The following is a 25,793-nucleotide window of genomic DNA, read 5'->3' on the forward strand; positions in this document are numbered from 1 at the left end:
GTCCTCGTGGCGATAGACTGCCCTCAGGTGGTAATACAGCTCATTGCTCCTCCATCACCAACACAACTTGCATATTCACACAGTTAATTACTGAAATTGCTGCATCCTCTACGTAAACGCCACCTTTCATTTCTCTAGTGCCTTTAATATAGTAAAACATCCCGAGGACTTTCACAGGCATGTTATCAAACAAAATTGAACAGCACGCCCCACATTAGGAGACATGAGGAAAGGTAACCGAAAGCATGGTCATAGATTTAGGTTTAAAAGAGCATCCAAAGGAGAGGTCGAGGGGCGAAAGGTTTAGGGAGGGAATCTCAAAACTTAGGACCTAGACAGCTGAAGGTCCAGCTGCCAATGCTAGACTGATGGAAATTGGGAATGCGCAAGAGGCAGAATGCAGAGGTTTCAATGAGCTGTAGGCTGGAGGAGATTACAGAGATAGGGAGGGACAAGGCCATGGAAGGGCTGAAACACAAGGTTTTGCATTTGAAATTTGAGGAGTTGACGAAACAGAAGCCAATGTAGGTCTGTGAGCACAGGACAATGGCTGAATGGAAGTTGGTGCAAGTTAGGGTACAAGTAATAGAGGTTTGGACGAGTTCAAGTTTACGGAGGGCAAGTTGGGAGGCCAGCCAGGGGAACATTGGAGGAGTCGAGTCTGTAGGTAACAAAAGCACGGATGAGGGTTTCAGCAGCAGATCAGCTGAGGCAGGGATGGAGACAGGTGATGTTAGAGAGCTGTAAATAGGCAGTCTCAGTGATGGACAGAATATGGGACTGGAAACTCAGGTTAGGACCAAATAGGACACAGAGGTTACAAACTGTCTTGTTCAGACTCGGACAGTTGACAGGGACGGGGATGGAAACCAGTGGCTAGACAGCAGAGTTGCTAGCGGGGACTGAAGACAATGACTCCAGTCTTCCCAATGTTTAATTGGAGAAAACTACAGCTCATCCAGTACTGGATGTTGGACAAGCAGAATGACAATTTAGAGACACTGGGGGGGTTGAGAGAGGTGCAGGTGAGGTAGAACTGGATGTCCTTGAGACACTCTGGTGGTAACAGTGCAGAAGCAGGACGAGAAGCCATTGCAGTTGATTCTCTGCCTACGGCTGAATAGATAAGAATGGAACCAGGTGAGGACAGCCTCACCTAGCTGAACAACAAAGGGGAGGCATTACAGGAGGATGATATGGTCAACTGTGTCAAAGGCTGGAGGCAGACTGGGAAGGAGGAGGGATAGTTTACTATGGTCACAATCACATAGGATGTCATTCGTGACTGGTTAGATATATTTCAGTCCTGAGGCAGTGGTGGCAGAAACCTGACTGAAGTTCAAATGTGGAGTTGTGAGAAAGATGGGCATGGACTTGGGAGGTTCAAGGACTTGAGAAGAAATGAAAGGCGCAGCAGAGGAACAATTGGTGAGGATGGAGTGAGCGGGGTGGGGGGCGGTGGGGATGTTAACTGCAGTTTTCAATGGGAGGGGCAGTTTCTCTCAGCATCTACTGTCATGCCCCCTCAGAATCCTATGTTTCAATAAGATCACCTCTCATTTTTCTAAACTTCTATGAGTACAGGCCCAACCTTTCCTCATAAGACAACCCCTTCATCCAAGGAACTGGCCAGTAGTTTAGGTGTGGTCTCACCAATACCCTGTACAGTTGTAGCAAGACTTCCCTACTTTAACACTCTATCTCCCTTGCAATAAGTGGCAACATACCATTTGCCTTCCTAATTACTTGCTGTACTTGCATACTAACTTTTTGCAATTCATGTGCAAGGACACAGAGATACCTCTTAACCGCAGCATTCTGCAGTTTCTCTTCATTTAGATAATATTCTGCTTTTCATTCTTCCTCCCAAAGTGGAAAAATTCACATTTTTCCCCCATCTGCCGAATTTTTACCCACTCACGTAACCTATCTATATCCCTTTGCAGACATTTTATGTCCTTCTCACAACTTGCTTTCCTACCCATCTTTGTATTGTCAGCAAATCTGACTAAAGTACACTCCTCAGTCCCTTCACCCAAGTCATTAATATAGATCGTAAATAGTTGCGGCCCCAGCACTGATCCCTGTGGCACTCCACTAATTACAGTTTGTCAACCTAAAAATGCCCCATTTATCCCAACTCTCTGTTTCCTGTTAGTTAGCCAATCCTCTATCCTTGCTAATATATTAACCCCAACACTGTGAGCTCTTATCTTGTGTAGTAATCTTTTATGTGGCACCTTATCAATCAAATGCCTTTTGGAAATCCACATACACTGCATCTACTGGTTCCCCTTTATCCACCCTGCTCGTTACATCCTCGAAGAACTCTAAAATTTGTCAAACACTATTTTTCTTTCATAAAACCATGTTGACTCTGCCTGCTTGCATTATGATTTTCGAAATGTCCTGCTACTACTTCCTTCACAATGGATTCCAGCATTTTCCCAATGACAGATGCTAGGCTAACTGGCCTATAGTTTCCTGCTTTCTGGAATAGAGACATTACATTTTCCAATTCGCTGCGACCCTTCCAGAATTTAGGGTGATGGCAGTTTGACAAGAGTCGGAGCGGGGGGAATGATGCATAGTGATGAGACACGGCTTCAGCACATTTCCTAAAAATACAATTTGCGGCTTAGTGAGAAACATCTTTAATAGAAATTTATAGAAAACTTTGCATACAACCGCAGCGTCATTACAGCGTGAAGTAGTCAATCAAACAAGAATTGGGTTTTAAAATACAGAGTTAGAGCAATACACAGCAAGTAAACCACAGCAAGCATGTCCCCAGATTGGTCAAAACACACCACCCAAAATATCAAGCCGCGTCATGTCCCCATCCCCTAAACAAAGGGTCTCCAGGAACTCTCATATAGGTGGGAGGGTAACCTGGTTACCAGGCACTCGGCAATAAGTGAGCTGGCCAGCTCATCCGGGGAGTGGGCTCGGGTGACTGGACCACGGGGCTGAGAGAGAGATTTCCAATCTGATCCCTCACATCAAACAGGAGGCACGGAAGGTGTTTGGGTGACTGGAGTCCAGGATAACCCCATTCCTGGGATTCTGCAGCTGTGGTTCTCTACACCGTGGGATATTCCTCTTCAATCTAGGTCTCCTTATCCTCCATTTCGAGGAAGTCGCTCAGTGTTGCCACATCAACAGGGATAACGAGATACTCGACACCATCAGCACCCTGGCACATTCAAACAGCAACCAATCCATCAGACATTGATCCACTGCAGCAGTCCCCAACTACAAACCCCAACAGTTAACAGTTAACCATGGCACCTCTGCAATGGTCATGAAGAGAAAGTGCTCTCATTTTCCCTCATCATTAGCAAAGATGTGCTCACCAGTAACCCTACCTTCAAGGCTGATGCCCCAGGCCTCAGCCAGTTTACTGCCCTCAGCCAGAGCAACAATTGGGGCTACAACTGCAAACACAGCATCCCTGAATTGGGAGAGGTGGGGGGTGGGGCAGAATTGGAAGATGGGGGGAATTGGAAGATGGGAGGTGGGGTGGGGGAATTGGAAGCCGGGGGGGGGGGGAACGTGGGGGAGAAATTGGACAGGAGCCCTGCTACTGGTCATTCTCCAATGAGCTCTGCTACTTCAGAGTTCAGAGATTAAATGTGAGCAATACAAGTCCCAATTAGTGAGGGGGGGGAGGGGTGATGCAATCTGCTGTTACAGGAACTCTTGTAGGAGCAGGTGTGACTCAAGCGGGCAGTGGAGGTGAGACCGCAGAGTGACAGCTTGGCTCAGGCATGTACACAGGAGGAACGGTCCTTTCACCTGGCTCAGGTGTGTGTGCAGGAGGAACGGTCCTTTCACCTGTCCGGTGTGTGTGCGTGGGAGGAACGGTCCTTTCACCTGGCTCAGGTATGTGCGTGGGAGGAACGGTCCTTTCACCTGGCTCAGGTGTGTGCGTGGGAGGAATGGTCCTTTCACCTGGCTCAGGTGTGTGCGTGGGAGGAACGGTCCTTTCACCTGGCTCAGGTGTGTGCGTGGGAGGAACGGTCCTTTCACCTGGCTCAGGTGTGTGCGTGGGAGGAACGGTCCTTTCACCTGGCTCAGGTGTGTGCGTGGGAGGAACGGTCCTTTCACCTGGCTCAGGTGTGTGTGCAGGAGGAATGGTCCTTTCACTTGGCTCAGGTGTATATGTGGGAGGGACGGTTCCTTCACCTGGATCAGGTGCGTAGGTGGGAGGGATAGTCCCTTCACCTGGATCCGGTGTGTACGCAGGGTGGACTGTATCTCACCTTTTTATTCCTGATGAGTCTGTGATCTCTGAACTCAGTGAGCTGTGCCCGCAGGGTGAGGTTGCTGTTCACCAGAAAAGCCTCACGACATCGCTGGTAGAAATCCTGAAAGGACAAGCCTGAGGAAGAGAGAGAGTGAAGACTGAAATTAATGGGATTCTGCTCCAAGGTACATACACATTCCCCGGCCGGGAGCTCGATCCATCTTCTAACTGAGTCAATGACCCACTGAGAAGACTCAGTCTGACCAGCAAACACTGAGATCACCCAAAGGAGACACCCAGCACTCAGGCACTGGCCGAGCCTCAGGCTGGCAGTACAGAGGACTCATTCCACCCCGGTATTACACTATGCAGGCAATTGTTTGGGACAGACAAAGATTGGCCAGGTTGGCGTTAGCTCTTTAACTCTTGTCCATCCAAGGAACCTGAACCCATGCCTGGCATGTGCAGCTGGAACCCCCCCACCCCACCCCCTCCTGTACCACCCATTGCCCTCCTCTGTCCTACCCAATTTGTACCATCTCATCCTTACCTGGGTAAGACAAGTTATCCTTGTTGTTCAACTGAAACTGAGCCAACAGTTTAAATATCCCCCTGTAGTGGAACAAAGAGAGAGAGGCAGCATCAGCCTAAGCTCCAGCTCCAGACTCCCCGTAATTAACTCGAAACTGGTGAGAGGCCAACAGTTCTATTCAATCCCGCGGCACCATTCGCGTTCAGCTTCCACCCACCCGATATTCACAGGTCATTGTCCAAAATCCCGAACCACCTGTTCCCCCGTCCCCTACCCACCCACCCTGACCCCTGGCTGTGTACATCAGGCAAAGATCAGAAGTGACCTCGAATGGATTCTCAATCACCCCTTTTACCCCGGGGCCCTGAACCCTTTAACCGCACCCCTCACCGGATTCTGCCGTTACCCCCCCCCCCCACCCTGCGCCTGTTACCTGGCGTTGGGAGTGAGGCTGCGCAGTACGTGAGTCAGCGAGCTCAGTGCCAACGCTCCCGACTGTCGCACCAGCAGCGAGTTCTCATACGAGGTCTCCTCTGTGTAGGGTTTAAAGGTCGTCACCTCATACCACAGCCAGTTAAAGAGACAGCTCCGTGTCTGATCCCACACTGTCAAACAGGAGCCAGAACACAACAGGTTAGGCATGGTCTTCTTGACCGAGAGAGAACATCGCACCCCACCACCCCACAGGGTCTCCCCAACATCCCTCCACCATCCCCAACACAGATTCCCCTCCTCACCAACCCCCAGAGAAACTCCCCACCCCACTCTCCCAAACACAGAGACTCTTCCCCCACATCACAGGATTTCCCCAATTGCCCCCCCCCAACAGACAGGGTATCGCCCCACTGCCCCGATCATGCCATTTGTATCCTGTACCCCACAAGACAGACTGGGGGTGCGGGGGGGGGTGGGGTGCGGGTTGAAGCATGGATCTGCCAGTTCCAGAGCCTTTCCTCCACTGACCTCAGCCTCTTCTCCCATGGCCCAAGGCAGCATGCAAGGATCCAGACTGAGATCAGTCAACAGGACATACTGGCCATCCTCCTGCAGGGACCAGCAGCAGGCAGATCATAGGTCAGAAACCACTCCCAAGAGCCCAGGCATTCAGTCCCATTGAGGCTCCCGGTGAAACTAGGAAGAGTGCTAGACTGAACCTCACTGCAAGCCCTCAACCCATGTTAGGACTCAGCACGACGGAGGCCAAGTTTAGAGACACTCACTTAAAGGTGCATTCAGGTGATCAATGGAGGCAATGAGGTGGATGCCAGGGATGGCAGCGAGCTGGCTCACTATCTGCTGGTTCCGGTCCCCTCGCAGCATCTGCCCATCAATGTTATGAATCAAAAGATAAAGATCCAACGTGGGATCTGAGGGGGAGCAAAACACAGAGCAATAAACAGCACCAAACACTCCAAAGTCACAAAAGGAGGACTCGGATACAGACCTGCCTCGGTACGCTTTCCGCACTGCTCTACAAACTATCAACACGCCCCCGTCACAGTTCACCTTCCCCTCCCCCGACACGCCCACGTCACAGTCCACCTTCCCCTCCCCCGACACGCCCACGTCACAGTCCACTTCACCAACTCCCCGACACCCCCCCACCCCATCACACACTCCCCCCTCCCCCGACACACCCGCATTAGAGTCCACCTCATCGTCTCCCTGACACGCCCACGTCACAGTCCACCTTCCCCCTCTTGTCCTCTCCGCTCTCTCGGGTCTGTGACTTGCTATCAACAAGCAGTGAAAAGCTCTACAGATACATACCCTCCTTAAATGCCCTAACGATGAAGCCAAGTTGGTCCACAGGGTTCCGGAAGCTTCCTTCATATCCTAAAACCTCTTCCGTTATAGAATTCAGAATCTGCAGCACAATGACTGTTCCGTTACAAATGAATGTGACCCCCTACCCCTCCGCGTGTAACCCCCCCCAACATGGCCACCTCCCCCACCCAACCCCTGCAGGGCAACCAACCCCCTTCTCCCCCCTACCCCCCACCCTGAGCCACCACATGCACTCCCCCCACCAACACAGTCACTGCCAGGTACCCTTCCCCCCCCCATTCCAACCTCCTGCACTGACCCACCTCCGCTCCCTGCCCCGCAACCAGCCACTGTATGGCCACCTCCTCCACCCAATTCCCCCCACCATCCACCACACACAAGACTCCCCTCCCCGCCACCCCCACCACAGCAAGGTATCCCCCCCCCCATACCCCCAGCCACCACTCCCCCTACGGACACCGCAAGGAATTCTCCTCTCTTCCCCCCTCCAGGTTCCACATGGTGCCCAACAGGGATCCCAAGCAATGTACAGGTGAGGAGGGAGGGATTCCCTGTCACCAGGGCAACGAGTCCACCTGCCTGGTGTGATCGGTGCCCTCGGCCTTCTCCCCAGCAGATGCTGTGTTTCAACGCCAGGTTGTTCCTCTGCGAATACTCACGGATTTAAGAGTAATACTTGGGAAGAATCCGTTCACCACCAAGTGGACAGTGCCCTCCAGCATCCGAGAGCGGAATTCTTCCAGCAACTCCCGCTTGGAGCCAAGTCCATACAACACGAGGCTAAACCCCAACCTGGAGAGAGAGAGAGAGAGAGAGAAAAAGGGGGCGAAGGTCAATGACATGGATCACTGGGCAGTGGTGGCTGGCACACCATTTTCAGATGCACTACTCACTGCAGCAAGGGTCTTGCACATGCGTGTGTGCTCACTACTTTTTGCACTGAGGGGCACACATGCATGTGTGTGCTCTTTGCACCAAGGGTCTCGCTCGCTATACTCACTGTGTTTGCAGCATCCACTTGTGAAACAGCTTTTCATGTTCTTTGTTGAGCTGCCTGAGCTCACTTGCAAAGAGCAAACTGTCATCACTTAGCAGCCTTGCCAATGTCTCCTGAATCAGAATGGGAAGCAAACAGTCAGCTTATGGCACATTCCACCCGAGCTTCCCCCGCACCTGAAACATGGCCTTGGGGAGTGTGGGAGCTCCCGCAGCCAGAGGACAGCACTGAATATCAACGCGGTCTGCTTCAGATAAAAGTGACCCATCGCAGCCTCCGACACAGGAACACGACGAGGTCCTTCAGCCTGTTAATGCTATTGAATTAGATAATGGTTGATCTGTATCTTAGCTTTTGCGACCCGTCATGACTTCACGTGCCTTAATACCCTAGCCTAACAAAAATTTACCTATCTCAGCCTCGCATTAACAGCCCCACAGCACGTACCTGATCCAACTTTGGGGTCCGCAGCTTCTGTAATGTGCGGTCAGAGGTCAGGACCTTTGAACTGCTATGAGCTTCGAAGTAAAGCTCAACAGTGCTTGGCTTAAAGAGAATAAGAAAAAGAAACATCAGCAACTTGCAATAACCTAGTGACAGAGACAGGGAGGGGAAATCACTGCTCACTGTCAGCGACAGAGACAGGGAGGGGAATCACTGCTCACTGTCAGCGACAGAGACAGGGAGGGGAATCACTGCTCACTGTCAGTGACAGAGACAGGGAGGGGAAATCACTGCTCACTGTCAGCGACAGAGACAGGGAGGGGAAATCACTGCTCACTGTCAGTGACAGAGAGGGGGAATCACTGCTCACTGTCAGTGACAGAGACAGGGAGGGGAATCAATGCTCAGTGCCAGTGACAGAGACAGGGAGGGGAATCACTGCTCACTGTCAGTGCACAGACATATTAATCAAAGCCCGGGAATCAGCAGCGCAGGCAGAGTGATGCAACCAACCGGCTAAATTATATATTGGCGCCTAACCCACCCAGCACTGAAGCCAACAGCAGTCTGCTCACCATCCACAACAGAGGGAAGAAACAGATACCAACATCAGCAATCTGGTGGACTCATGGGCCAGGGCAAGGGCCAGGGCCACTCTGACCCAGTTCTCATTACAAGCAACACAGCTCATAGGCCTCAGGACATTTCCTGACCTCATCGCAGATCCCTCAGGGTGAAACAAATCCTCCAAGGTGTTCTCAGTCTTGCCCCAGAGCAACAGTTTTCCCCTCAGCCCCTGGCACAGGGCCCCCTCCTCCCTCCCCAGGCTCACCAGCTGAGTTGGGATGAGCTTACCTGGGCGGGTTTCCTTGATTTCTTGGCTGGGGTTTTGCCTGGAGCTGGAGCCGATGTCACTGCTTCGAGCACTGGGCTGGGATTGGCAGCTTCCCCCGGGAAACTCTCCTCTCCCCTCTCCGAGTCTGAAGACGAGTAATCGCTCTCGCTGTCACCACTCAAATCGACCAAGTCTGGGTCAAACAATCAACAGTGTCAGTCAGTGTCAGAGGGGCAACGAGCTGGGGCCTGCCCCTCACCCGAACTCGGCCATGAAGCCCCTCTCACCCTGCAATAGGCCATGCAGACCCTCCCCTGCACCTCGACACTGGATACGCAACTCCTTTCTTGCCCCCCACATATTCTGTACAATTCCATTGCTCCTGATTATGGGGGATATTACTGAGAGCCCTCCCACCCATCCCCGTTACGTTTCATTCAATACTGGATCATCCCATTGGGACCAGTTTCACATTTGAACATTGGGAAGTTGCAACAGCCCCTGACAGACCCTGCCCAACCCGGCCCCCCACTACTCAACGCCCCCCAACCATACTCACCAGTCAGCCTTTTCCTCAGCCTGTAGGGGGTTGTCGAAACAAACTGCCTCTTACCCTGCAGGTAGAAAACTCAGCTCAGAACACATACAACCTACATAGATTGTTCCAGAAGGACGGCTTATCACCCTGTGCACCCTGCCCCAGGACAGGAACTGATCACACCTCAACTCCTCAGCTCTCACACCAAAATGCAGTCACTCGGAATCAACTGGACCTGACTCAGCCCAGAAACTAGTGCCAGTCTGTGTCAATCTTACCAGTTAGAGGATTGTGATGGAATGCTCTCCACTTGCCTGGTTGATTGCAACTCCAACAACACTCAAGAAACTTGACACCATCCAGGACAAAGCAGTGCACTTGATCGGCACCCCATCCACCACCTTCAACATTCACTCCCTCCACCACCGACACACAGTGGCAGCAGTGTGTACCATCTACAAGATGCACTGTAGCAACTCACCAAGGCTCCTTCGACAGTACCTTCCAAACCCTCAACCTCTACCACCTAGAAGGACAAGGGCAGCAGATGCATGGGAACACCACCACCTGCAAGCTCCCCTCCAAGTCACACACCACCCTGACTTGGAACTACATTGTCATTCCTTCACTGTTCCAGGTTTTTTGAACCAGCAACTCCCTCCCTAACAGCACTGTGGGTGTAGCTACACCCCGAGGACTGCAGCGGATCAAGAAAAGAAGGCAGCTCACCACCACCTTCTCAAGGGCAATTAGAGATGGGCCCTGCCAGCAACGCCGACATCCCATGAAAGAAGAAGAAAGGCTCCAGGTACGGGTCGCACTGGCTTTCTGCGATGCTCACTTGTGAGACGTACAACACCAAGATTAGATCCAGACTCCCGGGGCAGGGGTGGGAGGGCAGGCACAGCACAGATTAGATAGAGTAAAGCTTCCTCTACACCGTGCCATCAAACACTCCCAGTACAGGTACAGCATAGGTGAGAGGAGGAGGAGGCCTGCTCTGACTGTAGGCTGCCATGATTGATCCTATGAGCTTATCTAATTTGTGCCCCTCTAACACCAATGCAAATAGATGACGCTCCACTCCTTTCTTACCTTGGATGGGGTCTTGCTCTGGATTGACTGTCCTGGGAAAACAAAAATAGAGATTCCTTCAACCTCCACAATGGATTCAGCACAAAACACAAACAAAGAGGGCAGGACGAAGCAGTTCCCGACAGAGGCGTGAATTCGTGCGATGCAGGGACCGGGGAACAGGTGAGGGAATAATCTCAGTGCTGCTTCATTTCCAACATGAAACCTGCCATCCAGCCAGCCGGACATTTCACAAATCAGAGACACCAGGTCGGTCCTGGCTTCAGGCTGCAGCCGTGCTGAATCACAGCTGGGAGAAGCAACAGGAGCTAAAACTGGCCTCAGTGCCTTGGGTTTGGGTGGAGAAAGATAAACCAATGCCAGCCTGGGATTCAGAGCCTCATTACTGTCCCGTGACACTGAAGGGGAGATCTAGTGATGCAAGGACTGGGGAGGGCGGTGGGGGGGAAAAAAAAGTGTGAGGAGAGACTTGGAGTGAAGACAGAATCAGGTTCAGTTGAGCAGCCTGCCGAAACGTACTGCATAGACACTGAAGAATGGCAGAGCCAAAAGAGCAGAGGACAGAACCTCGAGTTCCATCACACAGAGCCAGGGTGCAGTGGGAGTTAAGTATAGTGCGGTTGTTACCCTGGTTACTCAACATCATTCAGTGTTTCCACTCTAGCCTGCAGACCGTTTCTTACTGTGATCCAAAGCTAGCCTGGAGCTAGGAACTCACCGCGATTCCCAGCTCGATCTGCTGTCAGTCGTCTGTCAGCCGCACAGAAAGTCACACTTTTCCCCGGAGTATGGGCAAGTTCAGAGGCTGCAAGTCGAAACAGGATGATGGAGCATTTGAAATATCAATGGTCTCGACCCCCACTCAACCCTCCACTGGGGAAAGGGCTGTTGGAGACTCCACCTCCCCACCCACAGAACAAAAGGCCTCCCCCTCCATAACTCCCACATGCACCCTCCCCTGTTAGTAATTACCCCAGCATCCTCAGTGTTTGACAAGACTTTTTTTTTTAGATTAGAGATACAGCACTGAAACAGGCCCTTCGGCCCACCGAGTCTGTGCCGAACATCAACCACCCATTTATACTAATCCTACACTAATCCCATATTCCTACCAAACATCCCCACCTGTCCCTATATTTCCCTACCACCTACCTATACTAGTGACACTTTATAATGGCCAATTTACCTATCAACCTGCAAGTCTTTTGGCTTGTGGGAGGAAACCGGAGCACCCGGAGAAAACCCACGCAGACACAGGGAGAACTTGCAAACTCCACACAGGCAGTACCCGGAATCGAACCCAGGTCCCTGGAGCTGTGAGGCTGCGGTGCTAACCACTGCGCCACTGTGGCTCGGATTGTTTGATGGGGCAGTTTTAAAAAAAATTCTATCACAGGAGGTGGGTGTCACTGGCTAGACCAGCATTTATCGCCCATCCATAATTGCCCTCGAGAAGGTGGTGGTGAGCTGCCTTCTTTAACTGCTGGAGTCTACGTGGTGTAGGTACATTCAGTGCTGTTAGGAAGGGAGTTCCAGGATTTTGATCCAGCGATAGTGAAGGAATGGCGATATAGTTCCAAGTCAGGATGCTGTGTGGCTTGGAGGGGAACTTGCAGGTGGTGGTGTTCCCGTGCATTTGCTGCCCTTGTCCTTCTAGGTGGTAGAGGTCGTGGGTTTGGAAGGTGCTGTCTAAGGAACCTTGGTGCGTTGCTGCAGTGCATCTTGTAGATGGTACACAATGCTGCCACTGTGCGTCGGTGGTAGAGAGTGTGAATGTTTGTGGATGGGGTGCCATCAAGTGCGCTGCTTTGTCCTGGATGGTGTCGTGCTTCTTGAGTGCTGTTGGAGCTGCACCCATCCAGGCAAGTGGATAATATTCCATCACACTCCTGACTTGTGCCTTGTAGGTGGTGGACAGGCACTGGGGTGAATAGGTTTTGGGGAGTCAAGAAGTGAGTTACTCGCCTCAGAATTCCCAGCCTCTGACCTGCTCTTGTAGCCCCAGTATTTATATGGTTGCTCCAGTTCAATTTCTGGTCAATGGTCACCCCAGGATGTTGATAATGCCATTGAACGTCATGGGGAGATGGTTAGATTCTCTCTTGCTGGAGATGGTCATGGCCTGGCACTTTATTGGCACGAATATTAATTGCCACTTATCAGCCCAAGCCTGAATGTTGTCCAGGTCTTGCTGCATATGGACACGGACTGCTTCAGTATCTGAGGAACTGCGAATGATGAACATTGAGCAGTCATCAACGAACATTCCCACTTCTGACCTTATGATGGAGAGAAGGTCATTGATGAAGCAGTTGAAGATGTTGGTCCTAGGACACTACCCTGAGGAACTCCTGCAACGATGTACTGGGACTCAGATGCTTCCCCTCCAACAACCGAAAACATCTTCCTTTGCTCTAGGTATGACTCCAACCAGTGAAGAGTTTTCCCCGATTCCCACTGATTTCAGTTTTGCTAGGGCTCCTTGATGCCATACTCGGTCAAATGCTATCTTGATGTCAACGGTATTCACTCTCACCTCTTGAGTTCAGCTCTTTCGTCCATGTTTGAACCATTGCTGTAATGAGGTCAGGAGCTGAGTGGCCCTGGCAGAACCCAAACTGAACTTCAGTGAGCAGGTTATTGCTGTTTAAGGGGCACTTGATAGCACTGTCGACGTCACCTTCCATCACTTTGCTGATGATCGAGAGTAGACTGATGGGGACAGTAATTAGCCGGATTGGATTTGTCCTGCTTTTTGTGTACAGGACATACCTGGTTAATTTTCCACATTGCCAAGTAGATGCTGTATTGGAACAGCTTGGCTAGTTCTGTAGCACAAGTCTTCAGTATTACAGCTGGGATGTTGTCAAGGCCCAAAAGCCTTTGCAGTATCCAGTGCCTTCAGCCGTTTCTCAATATCATGTGGAGTGAATCTAATTGGCTGAAGACTGGCACCTGTGATGTTGGAGACCTCAGGAGGAGGCAGAGCTGGATCATCCACGCGGCACTTCTGGCTGAAGATGGTTGCACATGCTTCAGCCTTGTCATTTGCACTGATGTGCTGGGCTCCCCCATCATTGAGGATGGGGATGTTTATGGAGCCTCCTCCTCTGGTTAGTCGGTTAATTGTCCATTGCCATTCACGATTGTACGTGGCAGAACTGCAGAGCTTTGATCTGATCCACTGGCTGTGGGATCGCTTAGCTCTGTCTATCGCATGCTGCTTCCGCTGTTTGGCATGCAAGTAGTCCTGTGTTGTAGCTTCATCCAGGGTGACACCTTATTTTTAGCTATGCCTGGTGCTGCTCCTGGCATATCCTCCTGCACTCCTCATTGAACCAGGGGTTCAATCCCTTGGTAGAGGGAGCTTCACTCCGTATCTAGCCCATGCTGTATTGGAACGTTCTCCGTTAACTCCAATATCAAAAGCTGGGAATGTCCTTTCCACACTGACAAGCTGAGACCAGCAAAATTATTTTGTTCATCCCTTAGCAATAGATTCACAGCTGTCATTCAGCTCCTGTCCTGGTGACTTGCGCCGTTCTCACTTTACTTCTGAGTGTCTATGGGCAATCCTGAAACCTTCCCCCCCCTCCCCTGCTGCCACCACCCCATGATCCCCCAAACACACTGCACCCAAGCTCCTTCCGCTCCCCTCATACACACGGCCCCATGCACCCCCTCCCTGAGCTCCCCACCACACACATTGCCCTCTCCCTGACCCAAACACCTCACCCCTACCCCACTGAACATACTCCCCACCCCCCCAGACATACCCCCACCTCCTGCCATGATGTGGCTCCTCGAACTCACCCAGTTTCGCCATCTTGTCTCCTCTTTTGATGGTTTGAAAGGTAAAGACGTCACCACCGGCTGCAGGCATCCCATCAACCACACTACCCAGGCAACCTGCAACCACAAAGACTCAGTTCAGACTTTCCAACTGCTTTTCTCTTATTTCTGGGGTGTCTGGGGGACAAAAGACAGATGGAAGACCCTCCATCACTGACAATGCAACCCATCATTTATCAGCCAAGCCTCTACGATGGCACCAAGATCGTATCCTTTGCAGCACAGACTGAGCAATTCTGCTCAAGCCTCATGGTATTTGTATCAAGCTGTGGGGCTCCTTTACCCCCATCCCTAAACTGGCTATCTTATACTGCCCTGACCTCCCCTCCTTACAGTCGTATCCCCACGCGGCGCCCATTTGTTTTCAGAGGTTACTCCTCTGTACCCTGAGAAACAGGCTCCAGACCTGGTCGTCTTCCAACAATTTCAATTCTACCATAATGATGCCACTGATTGCAACCCCCACCCCCTGCAAGTAACCTGCGGTATACCCCAGTACCTGAGCTGCCTGTTCCAAGGGCCTCCACATAATCGCGCTCATTGAAGATCTCCGAACTCTCCTGATCCAGCTCCACCTCCTCCCGTTTCTGGAGAGCTTTCTTCACGTTCACTAATGTCCGAGGCACATTGTTCTGCAGTTTAATACCTGAAAAGCAAGTCACCAAGAAACACATTAAAAGGTGGGGTACTGGGAAGCCCCCTTTTAATAATGTGGTGCAGTCATTTCAGTAACCTGGTAGACAGGAGCTGGGGAGAATAAACCAAGGGGTGGGGTGTGGGGGAGGAAAGAGAGAGAGTGGGAACACATGCACAAGAGAGCAAAAGAGAATGTCTGATAAAGATCAAGACAGCGTGAGTGAGTGCACAAGAGAGACAGAAAAACAAGATTGAGAGGAGGGTCACGGCAAGTGAGGGCAGGCACAGGAGTGCATGCCAGAGAAAGAGACAAATGCAGAAATATATCAATACACACTCTGATATAACAGTGACTTTAAGGTAACATAACACCCCAAAGAACTTTGCCAAAGCAAAATCTGCAAAATTTTGACAGGGAGACACAAGGGAGGTATTAAAAAAGGTGAGAAATAGAAATGAGGAAATTATAAAACAGTTAGTCTAGCAACCTATTGTGGGGAAGTTATTGGAAGCTATAAGGACAGAGTAACTGAGCACTTAGAGAAATTTGAGGTGGTGAAAGAGCAAACATGGATTTGTAAAGAGGTCATGTACAACAAACGTAATTACATTTTATGAGGTAGTAACTGAAGTAGTAGACATGAGGAATGTTAATGGATGCAGTTTATATAGAGTCATAGAAAATTTATGGCACAGAAAGGTCACATGGCCCATCGTGCCTACACTGGAATATGGACTGCCACAAGGAATTCAATATGGTTCCACATAAGAGAAGTCCATGGAATAACAACAGAAGTGCTGGAAATACTCAGCAGGTCAAGCAGCATCTGTAGAGAGCAGCAGAGTTAATGTTTCAGGTCTGTGACATTTCATCACAACTGGCAAAGGTATTAGGTTTTAAGCAAGTGAAGGGGGTGCGGGTGGTGGTGGGGAAGAGAACAAAAGGATGGTGTGTGTTAGGACAGAGGGCAGGAGAGATTAAATAACAAAGATGTCATGGGACAATGGCAAAGAGAGTGTTAATGCTTGTGGTGAAAGACAAAGCATTAGTCCAGAGAGTTTTAATGGCAGAATAATGAGCAACTCTGTCCAAAAGCACATGAAAAACAGGCAATAATATATTTTTTACTTTTTGTGTTTACTTTATTATAGTTTGTTCAGTTTGTTTCTACTGTGCCTACCCACTGTTTTTTTTCATGTTTGTGCTTGTGACTGTTCAGTTTTCAGTCCATTAACACCCTATATGTACTAATGCTTTGTCTTTCAGCACACCATTAACATATTATTTGCCTTTGCTCCATGACCATCTGGTCAGCTATTCTGACCTTGTCCTATCAACACCTTCTCTTTTGTTATTTCTTTCCCCACCCCCGCTTTACTTGCTTAAAATCTTTTACATTTCCTATCTCTGCCAGTTCTGATGAAAGGTCATAGACCTGAAAATGTTAACTCTGCTTCTCTCTCCACAGATGCTGCCAGACCTGCTGAGTATTTCCAGCATTTCTTGTTTTTATATATGAAAAACAGGCACATGGCTAAAAAATAAAATAATTTAAAAAATAAAAAAGGCCAGTTATGCTCTGAAATTGTTGAACTCAACGTTGAGTTTGCAAGGCTCTAGAGTACCTAATCAAAAGATGAGGTGCTGCTCCTTGAGCTTGTGTTGATGTTCACTGGAACACTGCAGCAGACCAAGAACAGAAATGAGGGCACGAGAACGAGGGGAATGTTGAAATGGCAAGCGACTGGAAGCTCAGGGTTATGTTTGGAAGCTCGGGGTTATGTTTTCGGACTGAGCGGAGGTGTTCCGCAAAGCAGTCACCCAGTCTGCGTTTGGTCTCCCCAATGTAGAGGAGACCACATTGTGAGCAGCGAATAGAGTATACTACATTGAAAGTTGTACAACTAAATCGCTGCTTCACCTGGAAGGAGTGTTTGGGGCCTGGGATAGTGAAGAGAGAGGAGGTAAAAGGGCAGGTATTACACCTGCTGTGATTACAGGGTAAGGTGCCAGGGGAGTGGACCAGGATGTCGTGGAGGGAACAGTCCCTTTGGAATGCTGACAAGGGAGGGGAAGGGAAGATGCGTTTGTGGTGACATCATGCTGGAGGTGGTGGAAATGGCAGAGGATGGTCCTTTGGATGTGGAGGCTGGTGGGATGGAAAGTGAGGACAAGGGGAACCCTATTGCAGTCCTGGGAGGGAAGGGAAGGGGTGAGGGTAGAAGTGCGGGAAATGGGTCAGATAAGGTCGAGGGCCCTGTCGACTACAGTGGGAGGGAATCCTCGGTTGAGGATAAAGGAAGACATATCAGAAGCGCTATTATGGAAGGTAGCATCATCAGAACAGATGCACCAGAAATGGAGAAACTGGGAGAATGGAATGGAGTCCTTACAGGAAACAGGGTGAGAGGAAGTGCAGTCAAGGTAGCCGTGGGAGTCTGTGGGGTTATAACGAATATTAGTGGAATACTAATTACTAACGAATTAATAATGAATTACTAACATTCATTTTATTTTTTAACCATATATCTGTTTTTCATGTTGTTCTTTTGGACAGAGCTGCTTATTATTCTACCACTGGACTAATGCTTAGTCTTTCACCACAACCATGAACACATTCTTTGCCTTTGTCTCATGACATCTGTCATTAATCTCTCCTGCCCTGTGCCCTATCACACACCTTCCTTTTTGTTCTCTTCCCCTTCACTTGCTTAAAACCTAATACTTCTCTTGCCTTTCCCAGTTCTGACGAAAGGTTATAGACCTGTATAGTTAACTCTGCTTTTCTCTCCACAGATGCTGCCAGACCTGCTGAGTATTTCCAGCACTTTGTTTTATTTCAGATTTCCAGCATCTGCAATATTTTGCTTTTATTTTAGAGAAGTTCATGGAATTGAAGGCAAATTATTCACGTGGATAAGAGATTGATCAGGCGGTAGAAGACAGAGAGTAGGGATAATGGATATGTACTTGACGTGGAAGGTAGTGATTGGAGGGGCCCCACAAGGATCTGTGCTGGGACTTAAACTATTCATTATATTTATTAATGGCTTCGATAAAACAATCGAGAGTCAAATACCCAAGTTTGCTGATGACACAAAGATGAGTGGCATAATAATGTAGATGGAAGCATAAAATTACAAAAAGACAGTTATACCTAAAGTGAGAGGGCAAAACTGTGGCTGATGGATTTCAACGCAACTATGTGTGAGGCCATCCATTTGGATTAAGAAAAGGATAGATCTGAAAAGTAGGAACACTGGCGGTCCAAAGAGATATAGGGGTCCATGTACCCAGGTCACTAAACGGTCAGGTAGAAAAATCAAAAATGCTAATGGAATGTTAGCTTTCTCACTAGAGGGCTAGGATATAAAGGGGAGGAAGTTCAGCTATAGCGAAACAAAGCCTTGATTAGATGACATGTGGAGTACTGTGTACAGTTCTCACATCACACCTCAACTAGATATTGGCTTTGGAAAGACTGCAACACAGATTTACCAGAATGTTACCTGGGCTCCAAGGATTACATTATGAGGAGAGGTTACATAAACTGGTCTTGTATTTCCTGAAAGGCCCTCTCCACTCCCTTACCCCTCCACCAGGACCCCTCACTTCCCTCACACGAGCCCCGGCCCACTCCTCTTCCCCGCATCTCCCGGGGCCCTCACCCTCCTGCCGCTCCCCGATCTGCCCCAGCGCCTCCTCGTCTCCGATGAATCGCAGCTCCCGAGGCCTCATCCTCCTCCCGCCGCTCCCGGGGCAAATCAGCCAATCAGCCACCTCTAATACATCAACCAATCACAGCCCTTGCTTGAAACGCCCAATCCCCCAGCGAGGGGCGGGGCTTCAAGGCAGCGCCTTCCAGAGAGAAAAGACGAAGACGTAGAGACAGAGAGAAAGATACAGGAGAAGCAGAGAGAGTTAGACACAGAGCGTGAGAAGAATAGAGAAAAGACAAAGATACAGAGAGAGAGAAAAGCACAAAGATACAGGAGAAGCAGAGAGTTAGACACAGAGCGTGAGAAGAATAGAGAAAAGACAAAGATACAGAGAGAGAGAGAGAGAGAAAAGCACAAAGATACAGGAGAAGCAGAGAGTTAGACACAGAGTGTGAGAAGAATAGAGAAAAGACAAAGATACAGAGAGAGAGAAAAGCACAAAGATACAGGAGAAGCAGAGAGTTAGACACAGAGCGTGAGAAGAATAGAGAAAAGACAAAGATACAGAGAGAGAGAAAAGCACAAAGATACAGGAGAAGCAGAGAGTTAGACACAGAGCGTGAGAAGAATAGAGAAAAGACAAAGATACAGAGAGAGAGAAAAGCACAAAGATACAGGAGAAGCAGAGAGAGTTAGACACAGAGCGTGAGAAGAATAGAGAAAAGACAAAGATACAGAGAGAGAGAGAGAGAGAAAAGCACAAAGATACAGGAGAAGCAGAGAGTTAGACACAGAGTGTGAGAAAAATAGAGAAAAGACAAAGATACAGAGAGAGAGAAAAGCACAAAGATACAGGAGAAGCAGAGAGTTAGACACAGAGCGTGAGAAGAATAGAGAAAAGACAAAGATACAGAGAGAGAGAAAAGCACAAAGATACAGGAGAAGCAGAGAGAGTTAGACACAGAGCGTGAGAAGAATAGAGAAAAGACAAAGATACAGAGAGAGAGAAAAGCACAAAGATACAGGAGAAGCAGAGAGTTAGACACAGAGTGTGAGAAGAATAGAGAAAAGACAAAGATACAGAGAGAGAGAAAAGCACAAAGATACAGGAGAAGCAGAGAGAGTTAGACAGAGCGTGAGAAGAATAGAGAAAAGACAAAGATACAGAGAGAGAGAGAGAGAGAAAAGCACAAAGATACAGGAGAAGCAGAGAGAGTTAGACACAGAGTGTGAGAAGAATAGAGAAAAGACAAAGATACAGAGAGAGAGAGAGAGAGAGAAAAGCACAAAGATACAGGAGAAGCAGAGAGAGTTAGACACAGTGTGAGAAGAATAGAGAAAAGACAAAGATACAGAGAGAGAGAAAAGCACAAAGATACAGGAGAAGCAGAGAGAGTTAGACACAGAGCGTGAGAAGAATAGAGAAAAGACAAAGATACAGAGAGAGAGAGAGAGAGAAAAGCACAAAGATACAGAGAAGGGCAGAGAGAGAGAGAAAGACACAGATACAGAATGAGATAGGGAGAGACAAGAGTGACTTACTCGCCCATCCCTGGTGATGAATTGCCTTCTTGAATCACTGAAACCTATGTGGTGAAGAAACTCCCACAGTGGGGATTACATAGGGAGTTCCAGGATTTTGACCCAGCGACGAGGAAGGAACGATAATGTATATCTAATCTGGGTTGATGTTTGTCTTGGAGGTGGGGGTGTTCCCATGCACCTCCTGTCCTTATCCTTCGAGATGTGATGGATGTCACAGGAGAGAGGCTGTTGATATAACTTTAGTGAGCTGCTGCAGTATGTCCTGTGGATTGTACAAACTGCAGCCATGATGCAAAGTGATGAAGAAGGTGGATATGAAATCTAGTTGCAGGAGTACTGATAAATCAAACTACTTTGTCCTTTCTGGTGTCGAGCTCCTTGAGTGTTGCCTTTGAAATGATGGAAAGGCTTTGGGGAGTCACGAGGTGAGCCACTCGTCACATAATACCTAGAATTTGATAGATCTTGTCAGTATGATGTTGACATGCCTGGTCCAGTTAAGTATCTGGTCAGTGGCAACCTCCAAGATGGTGTTGGTGGTGCTGCTGAAGGGCAAGGGAAGGTGCTTAGGTTCTCTGTTGGTCATTGCCTTGCACTTGTATGGCACAAATGTTACTTGCTACGTCTCAGCCCAAGTCTGAATGTTGTCCAGATCTTGCTGCATGTGGACAGACTGCTTCCGTATCTGAGGAGTTGCAAATGGAAGTGAACACTGTGCAATTATCAGTGAACATCCCCTCATAAGTGACCTTATGATGGAGGGAAGGTCATTGATGAAGCAGCTGAAAATGGTTGGGCCTGGGACACTGCCCTGAGGAATTCCTGCAGTGATGTCCTAGGACTGAGATGATTGGCCTCCAGAAACCACAACCATCTTCCTTTGTGCTAAGTAAAACTCCAGCCGGTGGAGAGATTTCCCCGATTCTCATTGAATTCAATTTTGCTAGGGCTCCTTGATGTCACACTTGGTCAAACACTACCTTGATGTCAAGGGCAATCACTCTCACTTCATGTCTGGAATTTAGCTCTTTTGTCCATGTTTGGACCAAGGCAATAATGAGGCCTGGAGCCTAATGGCCCTCAGCAGGTCATTAGTGCGTAAGTGCCGCTTAATAGCATTTCGAAAACATTCTCCATCATGTTGCTGATGATTAAGCGTACATTGATTGGCTGGAATGGATTTGTCTCACTTTTTGTGGACAGGATGCACTGGAGCAATTTTCCAAATAATTATGCAATACGTGAACTGAATACCTCACATTAATTATTGGCTAAGATCCATATGGAGCAACTGATCCCAGTTTCTGCCACTGAGGAATATAATTATTTTCTCCATGTGTGATCTGCATTTCGTAGTATCGAATGATGGGAACTGATGTTATGTCAGCTGTGCCGCACATCTAGTCCTGGGCCATGAGTGTGCACACTGGTAAGAGCTGAGGGGTCTACAGGAAATGATTGTTTTATTTCAGTGCACAGCATTGGCTGCAGAATCAGTCTGACATTAACCACCTCCAGACCAGCACAGTTAACCACCTCTTCGGTCTCCCGTCATCCAGCAGCTGTCGTTTTATCTACTGTCTGTTCATTGTGCTTGCCATCACCACGCAGATCCTGTTTGTCCTTAATCACAGGTGGTATGTGATACTTGAAACCGGCAGGAAGCACCAAGCTGCAACAACCTCAACCCCTCACCTGAGCATTGAATAACCAGCAACTTTCACCCTCCTGTCACACTGAGACACCTGCCTGCCCTCCTCACATGTGCCAGGTAACAGGTACTCTGTGGGAAACTGAGAGAAGTTCAATTCAGTTTAGGGTGTGTCACAGTGCCAGAACGCTGTGCCCGTTCCTGCTGTCAGTCTCAGGCAGGCTGTGGCACAGGGAGCTGTCTCTCACTAAAGTACAGGCCACCATCACCCCCCCCCCCCCCCCCACACCTCATCCAAGGGGGCCAACCCTCATGTGCCAGCATAGACGGTACATGTTGGAATGTAGGGCATCAGTGCCAAGCTCTCACATCTGCTCCAGGTGGTATTGCATGCACAAAGACCTCAGTAATGACTGACGGAGCTTGTCTGAACAGAACTGCAGCCAACACCACCCGCGCCCCCCCCCCCCCCCCCACCACCGAACAAAAACAGTCAAAGTGCAGAACTGGGAAACAACGCATGGGTCGAGTGGCACCATGGAATGTACGTGAAAGACCAAATGTTATATTAGATGCCCTCTAGACTCTCTTCCTCAGTGTCTGGCCAGCAGTGCTTCGAGCAAGGCAGAAAGACCCAACTGAAAATAAAAGAACAAGTAGAAAGGAGACCAGCCGAGTATCCAGAAACAGCACAGTATTTATTCCAGGTACCGAGATTACAGATAGATAATTTCTCTGCTTTGCAGACTGATCTGAATATTTATACATCTGTATTTACACATTTAAAATCTTTAATCTGTGACAGGTATTTACAGTATCGCGATCACATTCACATCTCTTACATTAACAGTATAGTTCATTTTTAATTTTAAAAAAAGCTTTTTGTTCAAAGAATGACAGGTTTACATGCATCGATTCAACCGTCAACACCTGAATTCCCGCTAGATGCCACTTTTTCTCCTCTGCCCCACCCCACCCCAACCACTGCCCCAAATACAGCACCCAGTCTCTGAGCATCTGTCGGGAACACAGGAACATTCTGGTCTGGACGTAATTTACAGGCCCTTAGAAAAGTGGGGAGTCTAGGTGTGGGTCTGCTGCTCGACACTTCAGCTAAGACGGGGTAAGGAAGGCGAGTAACTTCCCTCCCTCAGTGAAGTCAGCAGTTAGACATACATTCCAGACAGATCCACCTTTCTAATCTCACTGGACATGCTCTCGCTTCAGCAGAACATTCTTTGGGAAAAATTAGTTGAATTTCTGTTCACAAGCACCAAGACTGAAGACCAAACACACACAGTAGTTTAAATTTCACAGAGAAATGGGTTCAAAACCTGTGGCTCCACAGCTCTTCCCATGTTTTGTGGCAGCGGGGAGGTAGCTGGCCATTGTTAAAAGGACACCGTCCCATTAACCAGCTGGGTTAAATCCAAATTCAACCTACTCCGTGTCGCTGGATCGGACAGGAGCACAAGGTTTCAGAATCTCCTGCAACCACAGCAGGAACAACGAACAGGGCCCTGGGGTAAGCAGATCACACAGCTCGTCATCTTGGTCACTCGTGAAATATGATTCGAGCATAAAAGGACAGCTAGATCCAGGGCCATCATGCAACCCAGCCCATGACGGAATGTAAAAATCAAAATGTGCAAAAATCATTGGAATTTACACCTCAATATCAGTTACAGCTAAACTACATTCACCAAGAATTGATCCCAGTGCCTGTGACGGCGAGACTGAAGCCCAATCGAATCCAAGTTAATGTCTATAGAACATCAGCAGAGGCAGCGATTCCACCCACACCTGCCAAGCAACTTTCAGGTGTTTCTGCTCCATCACTGTTGGTCTCCAAACTGGAAGCTGTCACCAGGTGTTCAGAAAGAGCTCTCCACGCCTGGCAGTGTACTCTGCAGGAGAGGCAGTGAAGTCGTACATCCCAAAGATCCCAAACATTCCCTGACAGGGAACATGGAGCACAAATCCTGAGGAGAAAGACCCATGAGGAAATGCCAATCCTGGCCGTTGGAGCCAGAGCCACATGGATTCTTAGATTGGGAGCTGGTGCAGTCTTTGTGCTATCCTAATTTACACAAACACATTTCAGTGGCAGAGGGACACAGAGAGAGAAACCAATAAACACTCAGCCAGCGCCGAATCTCAGCCACGAGCAGCCCTCAGTAACTGATCTGAGTGCTTACACAGAGACTGGACATAGGAACATGGCCTAGATCCTTGTACCTGCCCAGGGGTTTATACAGAGATCACACCCATTACCTGGCCCAAGTGTACAGAGAGAACTATATGCTTGTTTCTGGTATGGGAAAGTCGTCTTCTCTGCATTAAAATGTGCGTTCCCAGCCTGTTTCTGCTATGGGCCCAGGAGCAGCTTCACATCCCAAGGAAATGCAAACGGGGCAGAATCTGGACTCCAGGAGCACAGTGGGGTTATATTTGATGGATAGCTCTTCAGTGGAATGAGGCTGGCACTGTGGCTTTTTATAATGAAAGAGGTACAAGGAGGCGGAATGATTTGGTTTGATATGCAGTGAATCGAGCATTGCCCAGAAATCTGGAAGCACTAAAGACCTTCACACAATAAGGCCACCATCAGATTGTCTGTAACAATCCACTCAAAACCCAGTAAGGGCCAGAGTTAATGCAGCAGAGCCAGCATTGATCTGTGCTGAACACAGACAGGAGCCCACAGCCAGCTCCCTCATCACCACCCACGCACCCCGGGAAAAGTGGGCACGTGTATGTGTGTGTGAAAACTGTGTGTCAGCAACTATCAGGATGTGCTGAATATACAGACACATACACATGTACATGGACACAGAAAGAGACATAGGTACATGGACAGACACACCCTGGGTAGGTAAGAGGTGAGATCAGTAACCTGTGCTGGAAGAGAATGTAAATGCTGAGCCATGATGGCTCTCACAGTCACAACAACCCCCCCCGCCCCCCCCCCCCCACCGTCATTTCACTGTCCAGGTTCACAGGCAACAAATAGCTACTGGGGAATGCCTATGGCCACACTGCCTGAGACTCCAGGACAATTACCTGCAGCAAGGGAGAAATCAGAACAAAAAGGGAAGCAGAATAAAAGGAAGTTCCAGTTGCTGTTTCTTTGAGTCCTGAACATGACCCCAGCTCTCCATGAACATTATTTGCTTAACGCTACAAACCCCAGCTCTGGGGCACAGCAGGGCATTTATGACGGTATGATTTCACAGGGTGTCTGAGGGTCGGAAAACAAGTCCTTTTCAACCAGCAGGAGCACTGTCCAATTAATCGCGTGACACAGAGTAACTTGAACTAGTGGCCACACAGAGGATGAGGCATTTTAGGGACTTCCACCCTTTGTGTAAGTTAGTTCTGTCTCTTTGCTGTACGCAGATAACTACTCCAACTCATTATCGAGCATACACATCACAAGGTTATCAAACACTAAAAGGGGCTTTTCCCAAAGGATAAGGAGTTTAAGCAAGGAGCACGTCTGAGATTGCTCCAGCATACACACACTGCTCTGTGCTCAATGAGTTGCTCTAACAGCTTTACAGAAACTTTGTTTTTTAGTGCTTCTTTAGAGACGTTCCCTGATCCCTGTTTTCAGTGCTCCTTGAGAGACGCTCCCTATGTTTCAGTGCTTCTTTAAAAATGTTCCCTGCTCAATTTATCAGTGCTTCTTTCGGGACACTCCTGGCTATGTTTCACAGAGCACTTTTAGAAACACTCTGTTTATCAGTGATCCTTTAGAGACGCTCCCTGCTTGTGGCAATACAATCTTTCTTTGGTGAGGGACATTTTCTGCTTTTGTTCCTTTAATAAATGTATTCCGGTAAGTGTGAGCAGAAGAATGTTTGGGCCTTTCTGAAGGCAGCAAAGTACGTTCTAAAGAAAATGGGCCAGGGGGTGGGAGGGGGGATCAGGGCCAGGCTGCACAGGAGGGAGGGGGAGGGGGTCAGGGC

At 48.9% G+C, this 25,793-nt stretch overlaps 1 protein-coding gene across 1 annotated transcript; it reads right to left on the reverse strand.

Annotated features, from left to right (window-relative positions):
- Positions 1-2,638: 2,638 nt before the first annotated feature.
- orc2 (origin recognition complex, subunit 2) lies at positions 2,639-18,733 on the reverse strand. The gene is made up of 16 exons (XM_068034627.1): positions 18,636-18,733; positions 14,830-14,976; positions 14,292-14,387; positions 11,197-11,283; positions 10,479-10,510; positions 9,405-9,459; positions 8,866-9,038; positions 8,014-8,112; positions 7,570-7,679; positions 7,229-7,361; positions 6,552-6,648; positions 6,002-6,148; positions 5,215-5,386; positions 4,800-4,861; positions 4,266-4,384; positions 2,639-3,196 (listed from the first exon to the last, which is right to left on the reverse strand). The coding sequence occupies exons 1-16, from the start codon at positions 18,703-18,705 to the stop codon at positions 3,110-3,112; spliced, it is 1,686 nt and encodes a 561-aa protein (XP_067890728.1). The 5' UTR covers positions 18,706-18,733; the 3' UTR covers positions 2,639-3,109.
- Positions 18,734-25,793: the final 7,060 nt, after the last annotated feature.

The sequence above is a fragment of the Heterodontus francisci genome, chromosome 7, assembly GCF_036365525.1.
Source record: "Heterodontus francisci isolate sHetFra1 chromosome 7, sHetFra1.hap1, whole genome shotgun sequence".
Lineage (NCBI taxonomy): Eukaryota > Metazoa > Chordata > Chondrichthyes > Heterodontiformes > Heterodontidae > Heterodontus > Heterodontus francisci.

Coding starts and splice junctions, on each gene's coding strand:
- orc2 (XM_068034627.1), bottom strand. CDS start 18,705: ATGAGGCCTCGGGAGCTGCGATTCATCGGAGACGAGGAGGCGCTGGGG. Junction 6,149..6,551: donor CGTTAGGGCATTTAAGGAGG/GTATGTATCTGT, acceptor GCTCCCCCTCAG/ATCCCACGTTGGATCTTTAT. Junction 4,862..5,214: donor AGCCTCACTCCCAACGCCAG/GTAACAGGCGCA, acceptor GTTCCACTACAG/GGGGATATTTAAACTGTTGG.